General features: G+C 33.7%; 2 protein-coding genes across 3 annotated transcripts; one reads left to right on the plus strand and one right to left on the minus strand.

Annotated features, from left to right (window-relative positions):
* The first annotated feature begins 507 nt into the window (after positions 1-507).
* Positions 508-12864, plus strand: LOC120178783 (potassium channel SKOR-like). Its single transcript, XM_039184579.1, has 14 exons — positions 508-760; positions 884-1098; positions 6140-6364; positions 6444-6507; positions 6590-6929; positions 8431-8726; positions 8879-8959; positions 9887-9985; positions 10199-10423; positions 10518-10706; positions 10797-10872; positions 11007-11301; positions 12191-12312; positions 12611-12864. Exons 1-14 carry the CDS (start codon positions 659-661, stop codon positions 12862-12864), a joined length of 2583 nt encoding a protein of 860 aa, XP_039040510.1. The 5' UTR covers positions 508-658.
* Positions 12865-14639: 1775 nt separating this feature from the next.
* Positions 14640-18960, minus strand: LOC120178771. 2 transcript variants are annotated; one of them, XM_039184567.1, is made up of 11 exons: positions 18626-18960; positions 18277-18376; positions 18022-18166; positions 17743-17800; positions 17534-17655; positions 17325-17417; positions 16892-17164; positions 16491-16714; positions 15290-15493; positions 14962-15070; positions 14640-14863 (listed from the first exon to the last, which is right to left on the minus strand). In XM_039184567.1, exons 1-10 carry the CDS (start codon positions 18748-18750, stop codon positions 14966-14968), a joined length of 1449 nt encoding a protein of 482 aa, XP_039040498.1. In that variant the 5' UTR covers positions 18751-18960; the 3' UTR covers positions 14640-14863; positions 14962-14965. The 2 variants fall into 2 exon arrangements, with proteins under 2 accessions (XP_039040498.1, XP_039040497.1); XM_039184566.1 differs by lacking the exon at positions 14640-14863 and having other exon boundaries at positions 14871-15070; positions 18626-18959.
* Between the last annotated feature and the right edge of the window lie 899 nt (positions 18961-19859).

Below are 19859 nucleotides of genomic sequence, written 5' to 3' on the forward strand. Positions count from 1 at the left end.
GTTAACCCATTTTTTAACAATGAAAAATGAATTTTGTTAATAATAGAAGGAATCAAAATTATAACGCATCAGAAAAAAGACATAAATTTAGAAACAATAGTCACCAAAATACTCATACAAAAATAAATAATAAACCTAAAAATACGAAGAAAATTAAAAGAACGACAACCAATATCAAAACCAAATAACTTTCATACAAACTCATTGTTTCTGTTGAATGAGACGCTTGACGAATTTATAAAGGAATGGAGAGCAAACCGAATAATCTAGCAAGTTGTTTTGTTATATAATTTTGATTACATCGACAAACAACCTTTTTGTCAAAAGAGATGATCTGATTATACGTAACTACCGACTAAACAATCAAAAAAATAAATATGGTGATGGTGCTAATGAAACTTGATATAATGAATAAAATTAAATTCCCTTCCTTGTAATATTCCTCAAAGCGGTAAATCTAATTCAAACGAGAGACTAATTACAAGATAAAGATTTGCTTTTCTCTGAAATACTGTTGAGCTATTCTTTGTGTCACCACAAACTTGCTTTTCAAAATTCTAATTTTATCCTTTCTCAAATCAAATGTAAATCGCAACTGAATAATTAAGATGCCTCCCTCCCTCCCTCTCTCTCTCTGCAGTAATTCCTACTGTTGGTAATGCCTTCAAATGATTCTGATTTTCTGTTCAATGCCAAATGCTTTAAATTCCGGTTCGTGAACTCAAACACCACAGCAGCAAGGATTAGTCCAAGCCACAAGGTATGCAATTTTTTTGGTCAAAGCTTCAATCCTGATTTCTGTGCGGATATGTACTTACTTCATCACTCTGGTTGTTGTTTGTTGATTCCGAAATCGTTATTTTGATCATGTTCATCGGCAAAGATGGATCTAAGGATGCGGCGAGGAGGCGAGGAGTCGGAAGACGAAGAGAGGTTCGAGGAGGAGGAGGAGTCGACAAGAAGACCGTTGTGGAAGAGGGCTTTATCATTGTTGAAAAACGAGTCGAGTTCGAGCTGGAGCGGGGTTGGGAGGGATATGGTTAGTGGAAGCACAGAACCTTCTCGTTCCCATGGATTCATCATTCATCCTGATGACTGGTAACGTATATTTGTTTTCGTCATTCTTCTTTCCTTATCCCTGCAATTTTAGTCATCTCTAAAACGACTGGAATCATACCATATCAATTCAAATTCTAATATTCAAAAAGTTTGATTAAGATCTCTTAATATAGGTAAGTTCAAATATTTTAAGGGTAAAATAAACAAATGGTTCCCAAAATATAGGATAATGCTTTATTAAATTTATCGACTATAAAATGTTATAAAATGATCATTCGACTATTTTTTTTTTGGTAAAATGGGTACTTTGTATTGAAAATATACAAGGTACACCACCCCAACTTCATTAAAAACCTCCCTAAACCTATTTAGAGGAAAAAGAGTGTACCATGAGGTGGAATAAAACGAAAGCAAGAGCTCTCAATTACATCAAACAATAAAGCAGTCCAATCCGACCCTCAGACTAATGCTAGCCCTGCTACAAAGAAACACAAAAAATCCTGCGCCAAGGGCCTAAGCAGAACACCACAAATATAGCATAAAAAGAAAACCTCGGACTTCACTAGCCACATAATGATCTAGCGGGACTCGAGACTGCAAATGCAACAACTCAAGAACGGATGATGGAGCCAATCACGCTTTAGCAAACAAGGAGAACCCAACATTTTTAAAAAGACCGTCCCCGACAACCACACACCAAACTCCAAAAAATCTAATATTGGAAAACAACGACTAACTATCGATGAATTTTCTCACTTATCAACATAAGCATCTCATCTTTTCTTCAAATCCGAATCTTATAAAGAATTACCGGATAATTCAGAGGAATTAAGATCAGATTTCAACAAATTTAATCTCTTCAACGCTCGATCTCTTCTATTTTTCTCAACTTTCGAAAGAACTTTCTCTTGAATATCCAATAAAGAGCCAAATTTCATATGTTTCCTATTAATTCTATTGGTCATCATCTCATCACTTAGATAGATGGAACCAACCTTGGGCTGGCGTAAAACCAAACTCTCGCTGCTAACATCTGAGGCCCTATTCGATATGCCAACAGGAGACCCAAGCTGCTCAGCGATCCCCTTGACTTCCAAAGCTGCACATGATTCCCCCACATCACCCGCTTGCGCCCCACTAGCCTCCTCCACAATATTATTTAAACCGTTCGTCTGACACAATGAATTACACGTTGGTTCCCCACTAAGTATTGACTTGGAGACAAAAACCAAACGCCCCACACTTTCGTATTCATGTGCATTAAGTCCTAGAATAGCCCGACAATCTGCTTCATCACCCGCATGCACCGAACTACATACCTCTAGTGCACTAGAAAATCCACTCCTCTGACAAAGTGAGACAAACTCAGATTCCCCATAACGCACTATCTGGGATTCTTCATGCAAATGGCCTTCAAAAGCAACGCAAAACTCCATCGCATCTCCCATAAACGCCCCACTACCATCCACCAAAGCATTAAGATATCCATTTCTCTGGCCAAAAAAATCGCATTCACCATCCCCATTACGCACTGACTGGGACACATATGCATGGGCTTGTACATCATCGAGACAATCGACATCTGCTACCACTGCAACTGGAGACCACGAACCATCTTCAACAATCAACCCATCAAGGAGAGCTCGGCCATCTTCCTCTTTCTCAAGAGACTTTACTGACGATATGCCTACTGTCTTCCCCACCGTGGAACACAGAGAGGCAACTTCCATATCCATCAAAGTCGAGTCTTCCCAAACGGAATCAGGATTGAAATAGGGTTCAAACTCAGAAACAAACACTGAAAAAAACCTATCCCCGACTTGCAAAACGAAAGAGCCATCCACTCGGGCTTGACAGTTCATAATAATCTGAAGCAATTCCTTATCAAACGAGCCGATATTTAAAGTCCCTTCCTCAATGGAGATAAGTTCGCCCCATTTTCCTATAATTTTTCTGAATGTAGAATGACTCCACGCAAAAGATGGAATCCCTTTACACGATAGCCATGCCCGACGGCTACTGCACTGGATGTCCTCCGACCACACTTCCACTTTCTCAAAACAGTTCTGCAATGCTTCATTCTGATGTTTTAGTGTAAAATCCCTACTCGCTTCATCTTAAAAAATAATTAGGATTGCTAAACCACTTAACCTCATAATTCTCAGACCTAAAATTCCTTCCTTATGCATAAAAGCAACCAACTATTTCATTTCATAAACTTTCTACACCAACCTACCAGACTATCTTTAAGAGTTAGTAGCTTATCCTCATCAACAAACCCAACAATGGGAACCTCGAAACGACAATCTTCCTCCACTCTACTCTTGACCACAACTGGATTTGGGCCTAAGATTTTCTTTCTCCAAAAAACATCACAAGGTTTAAATATCGCCATAAAAACTCTAACTACATTACATTGAATACTAGTTTTGTCAGCACATTTGATAGCCTTTCTCGCATCCTCCAATCTGAAAAAACGAACAAAACCGAACATATTTCCTCCCTTACTTCTTTTGATAGGTATGAAATAATCTACCACTTCGCCGTAAACATCAAATAAAAGCCAAAGACCTTGATGATGATGAAGGTCTGGAATATTGAAAACGATCACTGTAAAGCAGTTTCTCTCAATGTTTCAAACTCGTTCTTTTCGTTAAAAATTTAACGATCGCCTGAGTTAGACGTTAACATGTTGACTGAGATAATAGTCATTTGATCATATTTCAGTCAGCAGATTAACGTATAACTCAGATTGTCATCAAAATTTTAATGAAAAATGACGAGTTTGAAACATAATTAATAGTCAGATGATAATTTTGTAACTTCTAATAATCGAGAGACTCAATAAAGCAACCTCCTATAGTCGAGAGACCATTTTGTAACTTTTAATAGTTAAGAAACACAATAAAGCATTATCCTATAGTCAAGGGACCATTTATATACTTTACCCTATATTTAAATATATTATTTTTTATTCAGATATCTAAATCAATATGAGTAAGTATAAGTGTAAGGATACATTACATTTATGTTACTCAACTTAACATGTAAGTCATCATACATCTTTAATTAAAAATTAGAATTCACCCACTTAAAGGTATCGCTTGTTATCACTTAAGCAAAATCTCGAGTTCGAGTCGTTGTGCATGCAGAAAATCTCTGCCTACTAGGAGACTCACCCACCAAAAGTCAGGTGTGCGACACAGATCAATCCAGATTAATCAAGACGAAACATTGGAATCAGGAGGACAACAAAAAACAATTAAAAAATTAGAATTCAAAACTAATTCATCTTACTCCAATTATAAATTATAGATACTAATTTTAACATTCTAATTCATTAATTGTTTCAAAATTCTATACACTAAGTATTTTAAAATCTAAACCATATAAGATATTTTAAATTCAAAATCAGTCGTAATTGATAATAACTAATAAAATACAATAACAATAACACGTTTATGTATTTCAATTTTATAATTTAATTTGCAATTAATTTTGGCGTAAGAATTAAAATTATATTTATTGGTCAAGTTTTAATTCTTTATCTACATGAATAATATGAGTTTAGATAATAAATACTTCAGAGTTATACTTTGAATCTTATTATTATATATATAAATTTTAAATATTATATTATATAATAATTAAATTTATTAAATTGCATATATTCAATCTATCCATAAGCCAAACAATTACATGATTGTAACGGTCTAAATTTGTTCTTTATTCTTCAAGAAACTTTGGTTTAAAATATAAAATAATAGAGGGTTCCTGGAGATAAATTATTGGGAATTTGTAGATTGGGAGAAGAAAATAATCATAAAAATAGAAGTAAACAAAGAAAGTAATTTATATTTAATTTAAATCAATCAATTAATAAATAAATAAATAATTATAAAAATAAAAAATAATACACTTTAAGGACCGACAATGCATTTAACCTTCAACAATTTAATAATAGGCCTAATAAAAAAATCTCTAATGTTTGATTAAATAATTATTTTGACTCATATTATTATTGGAGCATTTTGACCATAATATTTCATTTTAGGTAAAAGACTCAACTGTGGATGAAAACTGTTAATCAGTAAATACTTAACGCTCTAAAATAAATGTATTTTATCCTAAAATAAAACTTTGACTGTCAAAATATTTTAAAAAATAATAAAAGCCAAATTAATTGTCCAATCAAACATTAAAATTTTTTCTTTAAAATAAAATATTGTAATAATTAAAATGATTATTTTAATAAATATTAGAGACTAATTTATTATTATCTCAATTTAAGCAATTTTTAATGGCTGGGCCATCCATGCTGTTTTGTGGTACATAAATATCACAGGTTCAGATTAGCTTTAAAAATGTGACAATATTATTCCTTGTTGGCCTAGACGACGACAACCATAATAATGCCAGACTACCAAAAGTCCTATGTAGAAATTAATCACATATATGATTATTACCTAATATATCAGTAACATTTTTAATTTTAAAAATCACCATGATGTTCATTTATGTTTCATTTTTTACATATCAAATAAGAATATATGATAATTTTTAATATATTTTTATAATGAAAATTTTAAATAATTATGAATATAAACGGTCTCCGACTATAGGATGTCAATTTGTTGAGTCTCTGATTATTAAAAGTTAAAAAATAATCCTTTAACTTTGTGGTGTTGTTTTGTTGAGTCACCGATTATTAAAAGTTATAAAATAATCACTCGGGTTATTCATATGTTCTAAACTTGTCATTTTATATTAAAAAATTAATGATAGTCTGAGCTGGATGTTAACCTGCTAATTGGGATATGATAAAATCTGATCTCATAATCTTAAACAATTATCATATCTCAACCAACAAATTAATGTACAACTTAAATTGTCGTCTACATTTTAATAAAAAAGACGAGTTTGAAATATATGAATAGTTGAGTAATCATTTTTAAATAATCGGAGATTTATCAAAGTAATGCCCTAAAATTGGTGGATATTTTGTAAATTTTAATAATCGAGAAACTCAACAAAACAACCCGATATAATCCAAGACCATTTATGTCTGATTGGCACACAGGTGGTACGTGGTGTGGACGCATTTCATACTGATATGGGCAGTGTACTCTTCCTTCTTCACTCCCCTTGAATTTGGTTTTTTCAGAGGTCTCCCTGAGAATCTTTTCCTCTTAGACATTGCCGGCCAACTCGCCTTTCTCCTCGACATCATCATCCGCTTCTTCCTCGCCTATCGCCACACTCACTCCTACCGCTTGGTTTCCGATCGCCGCCTCATTGCCCTCAGGTCAACCATCTCTTTCATTCTCTTCAACTATTTTAGCCTATCTAAAAACCATTTCATTCCTATTCAAATAACACTACAGGTACTTAAAATCCCGTTTCATTGTTGATTTCCTTGGATGTTTGCCTTGGGATGCCATTTATAAGGTACCCTTTTCTTCTTCTCTTTGTTGGTATTTACAAAAGGCAAACTTGTAATCGTCTACTTATATTTGTTTACTCTAACAAGGTTTGTGGAAGAAAAGAGGGTATCAGATACATGCTGTGGATTAGGCTAAGTCGGGCTTTACGAGTGACCGAATTCTTCGAGAAGATGGAGAAAGACATTCGGATCAATTACCTTTTCATCCGGATTGTAAAGCTTCTTGTTGTTGAATATTATTGCACTCATGCAGCTGGTTGCATCTTTTACTATCTTGCTACAACGCTTCCTCCTTCCAAGGAAGGATACACGTGGATCGGAAGTTTGCAGATGGGTGAATATCGTTATTCCAATTTCAGAGAGATTGATTTGTGGAAGCGTTATATATTATCTCTCTATTTCTCCGTTGTAACCATGGTAACCGTTGGTACGTTTTTTCCCCCTTCCCTTTGTTTGATTTCCGTTGGGAGATTATGGGTGACTGTAGAAACTGTAATTGCTTTTGCTAATATTATGATTTCTTATTAGGGTAAACTACTCGATTAGTAACATCAACAATCAGTTTTAGTCCATATAAGTATTTAAACTTTTAGTTTTTTCAAAATTATACCTAAAGTTTAGTTTTTATTTCATTTTAGTACACGTTAAAAACTTAACGTTAAGTTTTAATTTTTTTTTTTTGAAAGTTTAGGTACTAAAACGGACTAAAAATGATACCTAAAGTTTAGTTTTTGTTTCATTTTAGTACCCGTTAAAAACTTAACGTTAAGTTTTTTAAAAAATAAAAGTTAGATACTAAAACAAATCAAAACTGATAGTTTAGGTATTAAACGAGTTAAGTTTTTAACAAAAAGTACTAAAATGAAATAAACACTACACATTAGATATGATTTTGAAAAAATTAAAAGTTTAAGTACTAAAACAGACAAAAACTAATAGTGTAGTTACTAAACAAATTACCCTTCTTAATATTATTACTTTATTGTGCTAATGATTCACTTCAACGTTTTCTTCTCTTATATTTTATATCAGGTAAGGTATTATTCATTATTTCCTCAACTCTAATGCAGTTCTGCAAACAATAGTCGGTTGAAACATATTCCATTTATAGTGGTTCTTCATCTTAGGATATTGAATATCTTGTAACCATTGAGTATATTTTATGGTAAAGTACAGAAATGGTCCTCAATTATAGGGTGTTGCTTTGTTGAGTCCCTTGATTATTAAAAGTTTCAGAATGGCCCCCGACTATAGGACGTTGGTTGTTGATTCCCCGACTATTAAAAGTTATAAAATGGTCACTTAACTATTTATTTGTTCCAAATTTTTCATTTTTCATTAAAAAAGTGACCATCATCTAAGCTAGACGTTAACATGTTGATTGAGATATGATAGTCATTTGAGATTTTGAGATCAATTTTTTTATCATATTCCAGTCAACAGGTTGGCGTCCAACTCAGATTTCCATCAAATTTTTAATGAAAAACGATAAATTTGGAATATATGAATAGTCGGTTGACCATTTTGTAACTTTTAATAGTGGGGACTCAACAAAGTAACGTCCTATAGTCGGGGAACCATTTTGTAACTTCTAATAATCAAAGGAATAAATAAAGCAACACCATATAGTCGGGGGACCATTTTTGTACTTTACCCTATATTTTAATCTTGCATCTACATGGTGCTTGTCTATACAAGTCACCCTTTGGTGAGACATAGGGAACTGTTTATCTTTTGAAGAAGATTTCATGTATGTGATTCTCAGTGTGATATTGGTTTTTTATGTACTTTGAAGAAGGCTAATTATTTGTTATATCCTGTTTTGGACACACTTTTAACAAGTAGTACATATTTTGTTTCTAACATGGGAAGTGGTAGTGGCTCGAGATTCTCTATGCTCCTTGTTGACCATGTTCTTGGTTCTGCAGGCTATGGAGACATACATGCCGTCAACGTCAGAGAAATGATATTTGTGATGATTTATGTTTCTTTTGACATGATTCTTGGTGCTTATCTCATTGGTAACATGGCAGCATTGATAGTGAAAGGTTCAAAGACGGAGAGGTTTAGGGACAAAATGGCCGACCTTATCAAATACATGAACAGAAATAATCTTGACAAGCAAATAAGGAGGGAGGTTAGGGGCCACCTAAAATTAGCATATGATCGCAGTTATACCGAGGCAACTGCTCTTCAAGATGTTCCAGCTTCTATTCGCACCAAGGTGAACTTCTTTATCTTTAATGGTCTTTCCGGTTCATAGGAAGCTCAAATTCTATAACCAACTGCTTAAAAGTGCTTCTTGTATGTACGTATTGGCATGTTTGCCGTAAAGCTTATTCTTGATGTTTTACCTAATAAACCCTTATCGGACAGATCTCACAGAAATTATATGAGCCATTCATCAAACAAATTTTTCTGTTCAAGGGTTGCTCAACAGGATTCATTAAGCAAATTGTAAGTCCTTTTTCTAGAGTAGTTTTCCAATTAATTTTCAAAAGATCCTTTTATTTTCATGTGAACTTGTCATGGAACTGTCTTTCAATTTTCAAAAGATGCCCTGCTCAAAGAATGAACTTAGCTATGTGGTCAATCAGAAACAATTGGATGGTTTGGAGCTTGTTTATAGCCATTAAGCATATTTTGGGCCCTAGATATGTGAACTTCCTTTCACTATCATTTCGTGTAAAGATTAACCTCGGTTAAACACGGCATCTGGTTGTTCTTCAACGTATCTTCTGTGTTCAAAGTTGGAATATAAAAATATACTACTTTGACTATTCAGAAAAAATATATAGGGTAAATTATGCATTTAGGACCTAAAGTATCACTTTCGGTCTATTTTAGTACCTAGACTTTCAATTTTTTCAAAATTATACCTAACGATTAGTTTTTATTTCGTTTTAGTACCTCATTGTTAAAACTTAAACGGGTGATTTGCACCGGCACCTTTTTAATGGGTAAATTACATCACTCATCACTCAACTATCTTCTCACTCCTACTATGGTCACTAAAGTTTAAATTTTTTAATTTAATTATTTAACATTCAAATTACTCCTAATTTAATCACTCTAACTTTCAAATTTTATTTTTTATTTTTATTTATATAACAATAAAATAATAATAATAAATGTCATGTCACAAAAATTATTAATAAAATAAATTAGAGTGGTTAAAATAGGAGCGATTTGAAAGTTGAGCAGTTAAATTGAAAATTTTTAAACTTCAGTACCAAAATAGAAGTGAAAAGATAATTGAGTGATGAATGACGTAATTTACCCATAAAAATTGAAACAAAAAATTAACGCTATGTCTGCTTTTGAAAAGATAGAAAAATTGATAATAAAACATACCAAAATTGATATTTTATGTTGGTTTGTTAGGCAATTAAAGTCCATGAGGAGTTTTTCCTCCCCGGGGAAGTGATCATTGAACAGGGAAATGTAGTGGACCAACTCTATATTGTTTGCCATGGAAAACTGGTAAGATCTTCTTCCACCACCTCCATGTTGTTGCCTTCTGTTACGTTCTTAAAATAAACTATATTTTTATATCTAGTCGACTATCCTTATAAAACATCGAATGATTAAATTGTAAACATCTTTATTGAATCCGTTTCCTTTGCCAGTTATGATAGCTTCTGTTTGACTGTCTATATACTGGTAGCACAGGTGACAATTTACTAATATGCACAGGTGGAAGTAGGGAGAGGCAAAAATGATGAAACTGGGAATTCCTTCATGGATCTCCAAACCTATAGCTCTTTTGGTGAAGTTTCTTTCCTTTGCAACACTCCTCAACCTTACACAATCCGAGTTGGTGAGTTGTCTAGGGTTTTACGACTCGATAAACGATCATTCATGGAGATGATTGAGATATACTTTTGTGATGGAAGAATTATCTTGAACAACCTCCTAGAGGTGAATCAACACAAAACATAATCTTATTTTCCTGCATCTTTCGGAGGCAAAAACATTCAAATGTGTCTCCACTGAAATAAATCTTTTGATACAGGGAAAAGATGCCAATATGCAAAATGAAATACTGGAGTCGGACGTTACCCTCTATATCGGAAAGCTCGAATCGGAGCTAGCTGCAAGGTTGAATTGTGCTGCCTATAACGGAGACTTATACCGGTTGAAACGTCTTATTGGAGCTGGAGCTGATCCGAATAGGACAGACTATGATGGAAGATCACCCTTGGTATGTAAGCTCATTTATTTGTTTCTGTTTATCTTTAATATAACAAATATGAACCTTGTTTTAGGTTGGTTTTAAGGGCTCTTTTTACAGCATATTGCTGCATCCAGAGGATATGAAGACATTACTGGTTTTCTTATTGAACAAAAAGTGGAGATTAACATATCGGGTAAGTTTCTTTTATGACAGCCCTACATAGGAGTACTACTTACCTAAACTATCCGACACTTAAATATCTTATTCGGTTACATTGTACATATTTGAGGGGAAATCAGATAATGAAGTTTGTTTAATGTCGATCAGATAAGTTTGGGAACACTCCCTTACTTGAAGCCACCAAGCATGGGCATGACAGAGTTACTTGTTTACTTGTGCAAGCTGGAGCATTACTAGCAATGGACGATGAAGGTTGTTTTCTCTGTATGACGGTTGCAAGAAGGGATTTGGATCTCCTAAACCGCGTTTTGGCTGCCGGCATTAATCCAAATGCCAAGAGTTATGACTGCCGTACACCGCTTCATGTTGCTGCCTCGGAAGGGCTGTATTTTATGGCCAAATCACTTGTAGAAGCAGGCGCTAGCGTTTTCTCAAAAGACAGGTATAATCTGTAGATTGATAATTTTTGTTTTTAAGGTAAATTATGCGTTTAGTACCTAAACTATCAGTTCTGGTCCGTTTTTGTTTCATTTTAGTACCCGCCGTTAAAAACTTTAGTTTTTGTTTCATTTTAGAACCACCGTTCAAAATTTATTGTTAAGTTTTGAAAAAATTGAAAGTTTAGGTGCTAAAATAGACTAAAAATGATAGTTTAGGTACTAAACACGTTAAGTTTTTAACGGCGGTACTAAAATGAAATGAAAACTAAACGTTATGTATGATTTTGGAAAAAATTTGAAAGTTTATGTACTAAAACGTACTAAAACTGATAGTTTAAGTACTAAATGCGTAGTTCTCTTATTTTAAAGATTAAAGGTCATGTCTAGGATTGTATACGACTCTAGTCGAATTCGAGTATTGTTGAGTTTGACTTGAAAACTCACAAGCTTAAAATTGTCAAGTTCGGCTCGAACTCCAAATAAGAATTGAAACTCGACTCGAAAGCTTGCGAACTTAAAATTTTTAAACTCGGCTCGAGCTCGAACATAAACCTTTTAAGTTCATGAAAGTCTTAGTTGTATTTAAAACAATAATAACAACATTTAAATATTAATATTAATAATAATTTCATTTTAAAATTCTAAAAATTTATTATGTTATTTTTTTTGAGTTGTTTGCGAGCTTTTCTAGTTGGATATCAAGTAGCTCGTTTCAGCTCGTTAAGAATTCAAGTTAAGTTCAAGCTTAAAAAGATTCAATTCAAGTATTGACCGAACTTTGACCGAATTGATATAAAATAATTCATAATCATTCTTCTCATTTAGATCCTCATTCATGTCACTAAATTTTCCGTAAATTGTAAGTTTTGTTAAGTCAACTCATGTTTGTAGATGGGGGAATACTCCAATTGATGAAGCCCGCATAGGTGGAAATACGAATTTGATTGGATTGCTTGAAGCTGCAAGAACCTCTCAAATGGCCGAGTTCTTGGATTGTCCGCAACAAATTCGAGGTATAACCTAATCTCTACTTTCTGAGGTATAATCATTGATTTCCGATCTATCCATATAAAATATTGCAGAGATTTATCATGGGTAGCCCTATATGTTGTCAAGATTTGAACTCATAACATTGATTAACAGATCTAATGTCTCATCTCATTAGATCAACTGATTGTTGGTAAATTTAATCAACATTTTAATTAGTTAAATTAGTTATGATGATTATATTCATCACGCATATAATTTTTTAAATTTATAAATGTGATTTGATGTGTAGTTTTTTAGTGAATAATACTTTGGCAATAACAGGTGAGATGTGGAAGAAAAAATGCACAGTATTCCCATTTGATCCAAGGCATGAAAAGGGCGAGAAAAGACGGGGAGTGGTGCTATGGGTGCCGCAGAGCATGGATGAACTAATCAAGGAAGCTAAGGAGCATTTTGAATGTGATAATGATGGTTATTGGTGCATTTTGTCCCAGGATGCTGCTCAAATTCTTGATACCAATATGATTAGCAATGATCAAATGCTCTATTTGGTTTATGAACCAATTCCCATTTAATTCTTTACCAACTTTATATATGTTTGCATGTATACTGATATTTATAAGCTACTTCTAATCAAAAGAATGAATACTTTCAGCTTACTGTTCTATTTTTTTTATTTATGTAATTCTTGTAGACGCTGAATTTTGTTCTGATCAGAATTGATGATTTGGTTTTAGATTAATAAATTAAAGTCAAATATTTTTTTTATTAATCTAAGAGTAATTGTAAGGTAATATTTGTTCGAAAGACTCCCAATATATTTGGTAACGAATGCTCGAACACGCCTGACAGGTGATGTGCTCAAACCCAAGACCTCTAAAGATAACAATCATCCCTTTAACGACTGAAGTAGATTGATTCGTGCAATTAAAGTCTATTTTTAACCTGAATTTTAAAATAAATTATTCATTAAATATCTAAATTTGAGTTTGGGATTTGAGCTTTCAAGTGAATTTTATTTAGACTTAGATTTAATTATTTTTTGGATTAATTTTGTGAACTATTACTAATGGAACTCTAGTTTGAAACAATTTTAAAATACTTTATAGCTTGATAAATTAATTTAGGATAAATTACACATTTAATACCTAAACTATTAGTTTTAATCTATTTTAGTAGCTAAACTTTCATTTTTTTAAAGTCGTACCTAGTTTTTATTTTTATTTTAGTACCTCAGCTGTTAAAAACTTAACGACAGTGCATTTTAATGGGTAAATTACATCATTCATCCCTCAACTATCTTTCAATCCTATTTTGGTACTAAAGTTTAAAAATTTTCAATTTAACTACTCAACTTTCAAATTGTTCCTATTTTAATCACTCTAATTTATTTTATTAATAAATTTTATGAAATGACATTTTTATTATCTTATTAATATATGATTAAAAAATAAAATTAAAAATTAGAATAATTAAATTAGGAGCAATTTGAAAGTTAAGTAATTAAATTAAAAAATAAACTTTAGTGACCAAAATAGGAGTGGGAAGACAGTTTAGTGATGAATGATGTAATTTACTCATAAAAAAGGTGCCACGTGCAAATCACCACCCATTAATTTTTAATGACAACGTACTAAAACGAAACAAAAACTAAAAGTTAGGTATGATTTTAAAAAAAATTGAAAGTTTATGTACTAAAACGAAAAAGAACTAAGAATTTAAGTACTAAACAGGTAATTTACCCATTAATTTATGATGATTGCATATTACAAAGATTTAAAGGGAAAAATGGAAAATATTTATGTCATGGTAACATCGTCTGCACACTAAGCCTAATTGAGTTTAGGATGGTACAGTACATGGTTGGAATTGTAGTGTGTAGGATTGGTACGTTTTCTTGCGTCGGGCCATCAATCGATGTCTCGGTTATGGGTTTCAAGGCTGCTTGGCTTAGTTCAGCATGAGAGGTGTGTGTTCAGGTTAGGGAGGTAATAGGTTCGAGTACAGTTCAGTTGAGATCCAACAGAAACTGGTGTGTACATCTGAGTCAAGGTGGAAGCGATAACAATGATCCCGCGGTGGGCATTTGAGTTCAATTTTGTTGAAGGATTTGGGGATGACAAAGACTCTTGTTACATATTCACCAAATCAGTTGATAAAACTTAACACAATCTGATCTACAAGTTGAGAATGTGAGATATCTTTACACCAACTAAAGGAAAGTGTTTGACAGATATACTTACTCTAGCTTGTATAAATACTCATTGTAATCCAGCGTGTTATATGAAATTAAGAAGAAATTTCTCATTTTTTCCTTCTCTTTCTCAAAATAAAATTAACAACCCGCAACCGTTTTAGTGATTTCGCACCATAAACATTAACTCGCAGCTACTAAACAATTGCAAGCCTCGTGAAAATTTCAGAAGGTATAGGTTAAAATTATAAGGCCTTGTTTTGTTATTGCCTAAAACAAGATTCAGGAATTTATGTACTCAGCAGAAAAAGGCTAACGGATTTTTCAACGCCATTGAGACGTTCTTCCAGTTTTGAAGATTTTGGACGTGGTGCCTTTACTGACAGTGACCACACAAGAGGAACTACACCGTATCTATCGCCACAGGTCCAAGACCAAAAATAATAACCAAAGATTAGTAAAATTGATGGTGGCTAGCAATCTCACCCGTGCCTTGTTTGAGGCCATCCTAATCCAGCATTACCAATGTTCCCGGTTGGCTGTAATGGTTCTGTCAAGCCTTTTCTGGTGCTACCAAGAGCCTCCCCCTGCATGCAATTTAAATTTCAAAATTATATGGCTTTATATTTAAATTCCAAAAGCAATTTTCTCTGATGTCTAAATAATCATTTCATCCAATCAACATGAGTAATTGGTAGCAGAATCATATCTGATAAGAATCATCTAGGATGAAGGATTTCATACACCTTGGGTATATCATAGATATAAGTGAAAGTCGAACAAAATATAATTGGATAGAAACTCACCTCCTTCCAGCCCATGCCTTCTAGAATTCGTCTGGCATAACTGCCTTCCCCAAAAGACTTGTTCAAGGCTTCAGATTTGGCATCTTCTATACAGGTAGGATCACTGTCATGTTCAGTTTCCACACTTTTTTGCCCTGGACCCAGACCAAAGCCACCATGCAAGGTTCTTCTCTCAGCAGCTCTATCTCGATATACATGGCTTCCCTAAAAAATTGTAACAAGGGACCAGGGAAAAGGCAGAGTGTGAAAGGAATCAGCCCACAAACTCGTGTAAAAAAATGGCAGACAATATACTTGAGTTGTAAGACACGAGCAAAAATCAGCTCCGCTCTACTTTTTTTTTTTTAGGGTGGGGGGGATGTGTGTGGGGGTGAAACAAAATGATAAGAACAGTTAAGCTGGGGTATAATTATATAAACTGAACCTCCAATCTGGATGCAAAGATGTTAGTGTGTGATGACCATTAGGCATTCGCTTGGCAACATAAACGATATTTGAATTAAATTAATTTCTGAAGGGACAAATCAGGCAAAAAGGTACATATGAAGAGTAGATATTTTCACATGAAACTTCGGAATGTTTACTTTATGTCATCTTACTTAGGGGTCTAAACTAGACGTGCTGACAAGCTACTTGATTTTGACTAAAAATATATCAATTTTGATTCAATCATTTTTATTAGTCAAGTTCAAGATGCTCAAGCTATTGAGTAAACCCAAATAGAATATGGACTCGAGTAGTGTGTGAACCTAATCAACCTTTTTTATTTTTAAATAATGTTGAAAAATCTCAAACTCGAACTCAAACACAAGTTCACACATCACTAATTGAGTTTGAAGTTGAGCAAGAGAATCAAGCTAATTTTTACATGTAGATGAGCTTAACTGAGCCCAATCGAGAGAGTTTGAGGAATTCAACTTTCATTTCACGTCGAGCTTAAGTTTTAATAGTGAGAATCGAGCTCAAGCCAAACTCCAGGTCTTATATTTTGAGTAAAACATAAGGTTCTTATAGCTTAAGCTCGGCTCGGCTTAATTACACCCTTAATTATACTCTATTCTACTTCACTTGTGTCACAAATTCTTTCACAGTTAATTTTGTATACTTTCCTATTAACTTCTTGTTTCCAATTGTATTCTTCAAATGCATAATGACAGCTAAAGAACTTGGGGAGTTTTAACTTCTTGGAAGCAAACACTACCTTCAAAGATGTAGAGGGCTGATCTGACAATATAAACAAATCTCTGAAGCCTTTCTCTCCAGTTGCTTCTGATTTATGATTTTGTCTCGATTTAAACTGGAGGGAAGCTTTCTTATTGACTAGTAAATCAGGGAAGCCCCAGTCTTTTGTTGGATCAGAAGAATCATATGACGACAAGGAAGCCAAGTACCTCGGACTTGGAGTTCGCAATTTGTACACTTGTCCTGAAATAAGTAACGCGGGAGGGGGATAAACATACAAAATAGAATCATTAACACTAAATCTCGCAAAGAGAGTTGTTTTAGAAAAAAAGATATATTTCCCTTACTTCCTCTAGATAAAAAACCAAGAATCACCCTTTTCTTGGTTCTCAAAAGTTGTTCTAAAGAAGTGGCAGATACCTGTTCTAACTCGTACCAGGTCAAGATGAACTTCACATATAGGAGCAGTTTTCAATAAACCGCCACCAGAAGGCACAGAAGGGTGAACTTTAGCTGATGGTTTTACCAGCCGACCTATCAGTCTGGCCACCTGATTTTTTCCATCCTGTTTTGGTCTTCTTGCCATACTCCAGTCCCATAAATCGACAACTGGGAATTCTGGCATGGGCTCTTCTTCGCAATGTGTGACTTGACCGTATTGGGCTCGCCAGTTTTCTTCATCCCATGTATCACCTGAATGAAAATTTTCCAGTGTGTTGATTTAGACTTGTGAAATTTGTACCACAAGTATCCTTTATGTTGTAAACTTTGAAGGCAAAACTGAAGCAGATGTTTATTTCAAGCAAATAGGATATCAGTCAAATGATTAACAATAGCAACATTGTCACAAGACCTTCATATGGAACCACTTCACTTGAATCAGTGAAACCATGGTTTTCCTCAGGGATCCATTCACCCTCTTCCAATTCGTACATTTCATCATTTCCTGCCCCTCAACAAAACACCATCACATCACCTTCAGAACATAACAAACTTTTAACAGTTATCTTAGGGACAAAGAAACTTCTAGGGGAAAAAAGAATAAAAATATATGTGACAGACCATCAGAAGGAAACATAAACTTCTCGCTGTCGTCTGTTTCTAAAGAAGTATTTGCATCAGCAGCAGAATCGACAGGCAACTTATAACCAGAAAGATAAAGATCAATAAGTGTGTCTTCTAACCTGAAGACAGATGTTACCATCATAAGAAAAATATGTAATCAACTGTTGAACCAAGATATAGGATACAAAATGTCGGAAGCCGCATACCATTCTGATGGTGGCGGTGGGTGTTCCAACACTTGAGTACTGGTGTCCTTTATCAAACCTGGTAATCAGAAGTACCATGAATTGATTTAAAGCACTAGAGTGAATGAGAATCCAACCAATAGATCATTATTTACATAAGTAAAACGTATTTTCTAAGATGACATTTTGCAATAACGAATATATAACTCAGATTCATAGATTGTGCTGATCAAGGAAAAAAATTATTCACTCAACTATCATACAAGCATTCCGCAGCATAATATCGCATAAAAGAATTACCTGCATCAGTAGATTCATCAGCAATATTGATGGCAGTATTGTAAGCATCTACTTCATTGCCCAGAGTTGAAGAGCGATACACGGGACCATTAAACGCAGAGGCATATTGCTCGTTTAAAACAGAATCATCAGCCATAGTTCCTTCCTGTAAAAGCATTTCTCAATCAATAATCTAAACCGGAAGGAGTGGCAAACATAGGATCAATCAACGTGATAATAGGGAGCAAAAGTAAAAGACGGCAATAGTTTAACTACCTTGTCCAAAAGCACATAATTACCATTCTCAAATGCGTAATAGAGACCATCTCTACTGCTATAGTACCATCCAGCATCAGGATCATGGTAAAATCCACTACTGCAAAAGTATGGTGCCAAAATGACACATTGAGAGAGAGAGAGAGAGAGAGGAACAAAGCCCAAGTTGTAACATATTGCAATTGGATTGCAGTTTCTAAAGTAAAAAATAAAAAAAATCTACAATTAATTTATTGAATATATCAATTAATTTCATTACCAACAAGAAGACATTCGGAAGAATCAATAATTGAAATTTTTAAATTAAAAAAATAAAAGTAAAATAAATAAATAAATAAATAAAAAGTACCTGGCATGGAAGTAGAGACGAGTTTGAGGATCCCAAACAAAAGAGTAATCGCCGCTCTTCTGCAACTCCAACTCGGAGGAGGAATCATCCATTGTCTTACCACTGTCTTTCTTCTTCCTTTTCATGTTGTTTGATGAAGAAATTGAATTTATACGATATGAAAATTGAGAAACAAAGTCCGGGAAACCCAACAAATGATTCTATTGATCAAACTGGAAAATTAATCAATCCGGAACCAAAATAAGGAAAGAAAATTCATCTTGATTCTTGTAAATAAGTTTGGGTTTCTGAATTAAAGTTAAACTGTACTTTTGGACTGAGCCCACTATCTCCTCTCTTCGACTATGGTGGGAACTAGGGGATAAACTTGTTTATGACTTGGGTTTGATCTAATCCAGTTTCAAACTGCTTTAGTTTGGTTTACATTCTGTATTACTAGTATTCATTATTTAATAAGGGTAAATTATACATATCATCATTGAATTTTATTCTCTTTTATTTTATTTATTAATTTTTTAATTTAATAACTAAATTTTATATATTAATTTTTTTATCACGAGAACATGTATTATTTTATTATTATTTTATATGATGTGTAATATTTTTATTAATATTTTAATATCAAATAGAATTATAAGTAAAGTATATATATAATCTCCGAATTTTTAGGATGTTTGTATTTTAATTATCCAACCTTTGAAATTTACAATATAATCAGAAATTTTAGTTTATTTTTTATTTTTATCTTTACTTTTATCTTTCGTTAGTTTTTACTGAAATGACACTTAACTCCTCTTAACGCTCTTTCTTCTCCGGGTTATTTTTTTCTTCTCCATAGGCATACCATGGAGAAACAAGTGTCGAATCCAATCTCGCCACCGCTCCAGCTGTATATAGGAGGAACAACTCCGAGCATCGATGTGGCATCGAGCACCTGGCCATAGTAAGAGAAAGTGTTTTTGGGGATGTACTTGATCCCAGCATCAGACACCTGTTTCCAGATGGATGAACTGAGATCAGCAGCAACCTTCTACAAATCTTCGGCACTGATCTTCTTATCCCAGACAAATTCCAGAGCAAGCTTATTAGCTTAAGCTCTCTCTTAGGTATCCCATGCGGGTGTATCCAACCATCTGGGAGGCCATTTTATGAATCAAATGAAATAACAGATAAAATTCAGATCTAAAGCTTCCTTCACTCAGATCTATAAAAGGAAACTAATGAATTCACTATG

The sequence above is a fragment of the Hibiscus syriacus genome, unplaced genomic scaffold (genome assembly GCF_006381635.1).
Source record: "Hibiscus syriacus cultivar Baekdansim isolate YM2019G1 unplaced genomic scaffold, ASM638163v2 tig00112382_pilon, whole genome shotgun sequence".
Taxonomy (NCBI): domain Eukaryota; kingdom Viridiplantae; phylum Streptophyta; class Magnoliopsida; order Malvales; family Malvaceae; genus Hibiscus; species Hibiscus syriacus.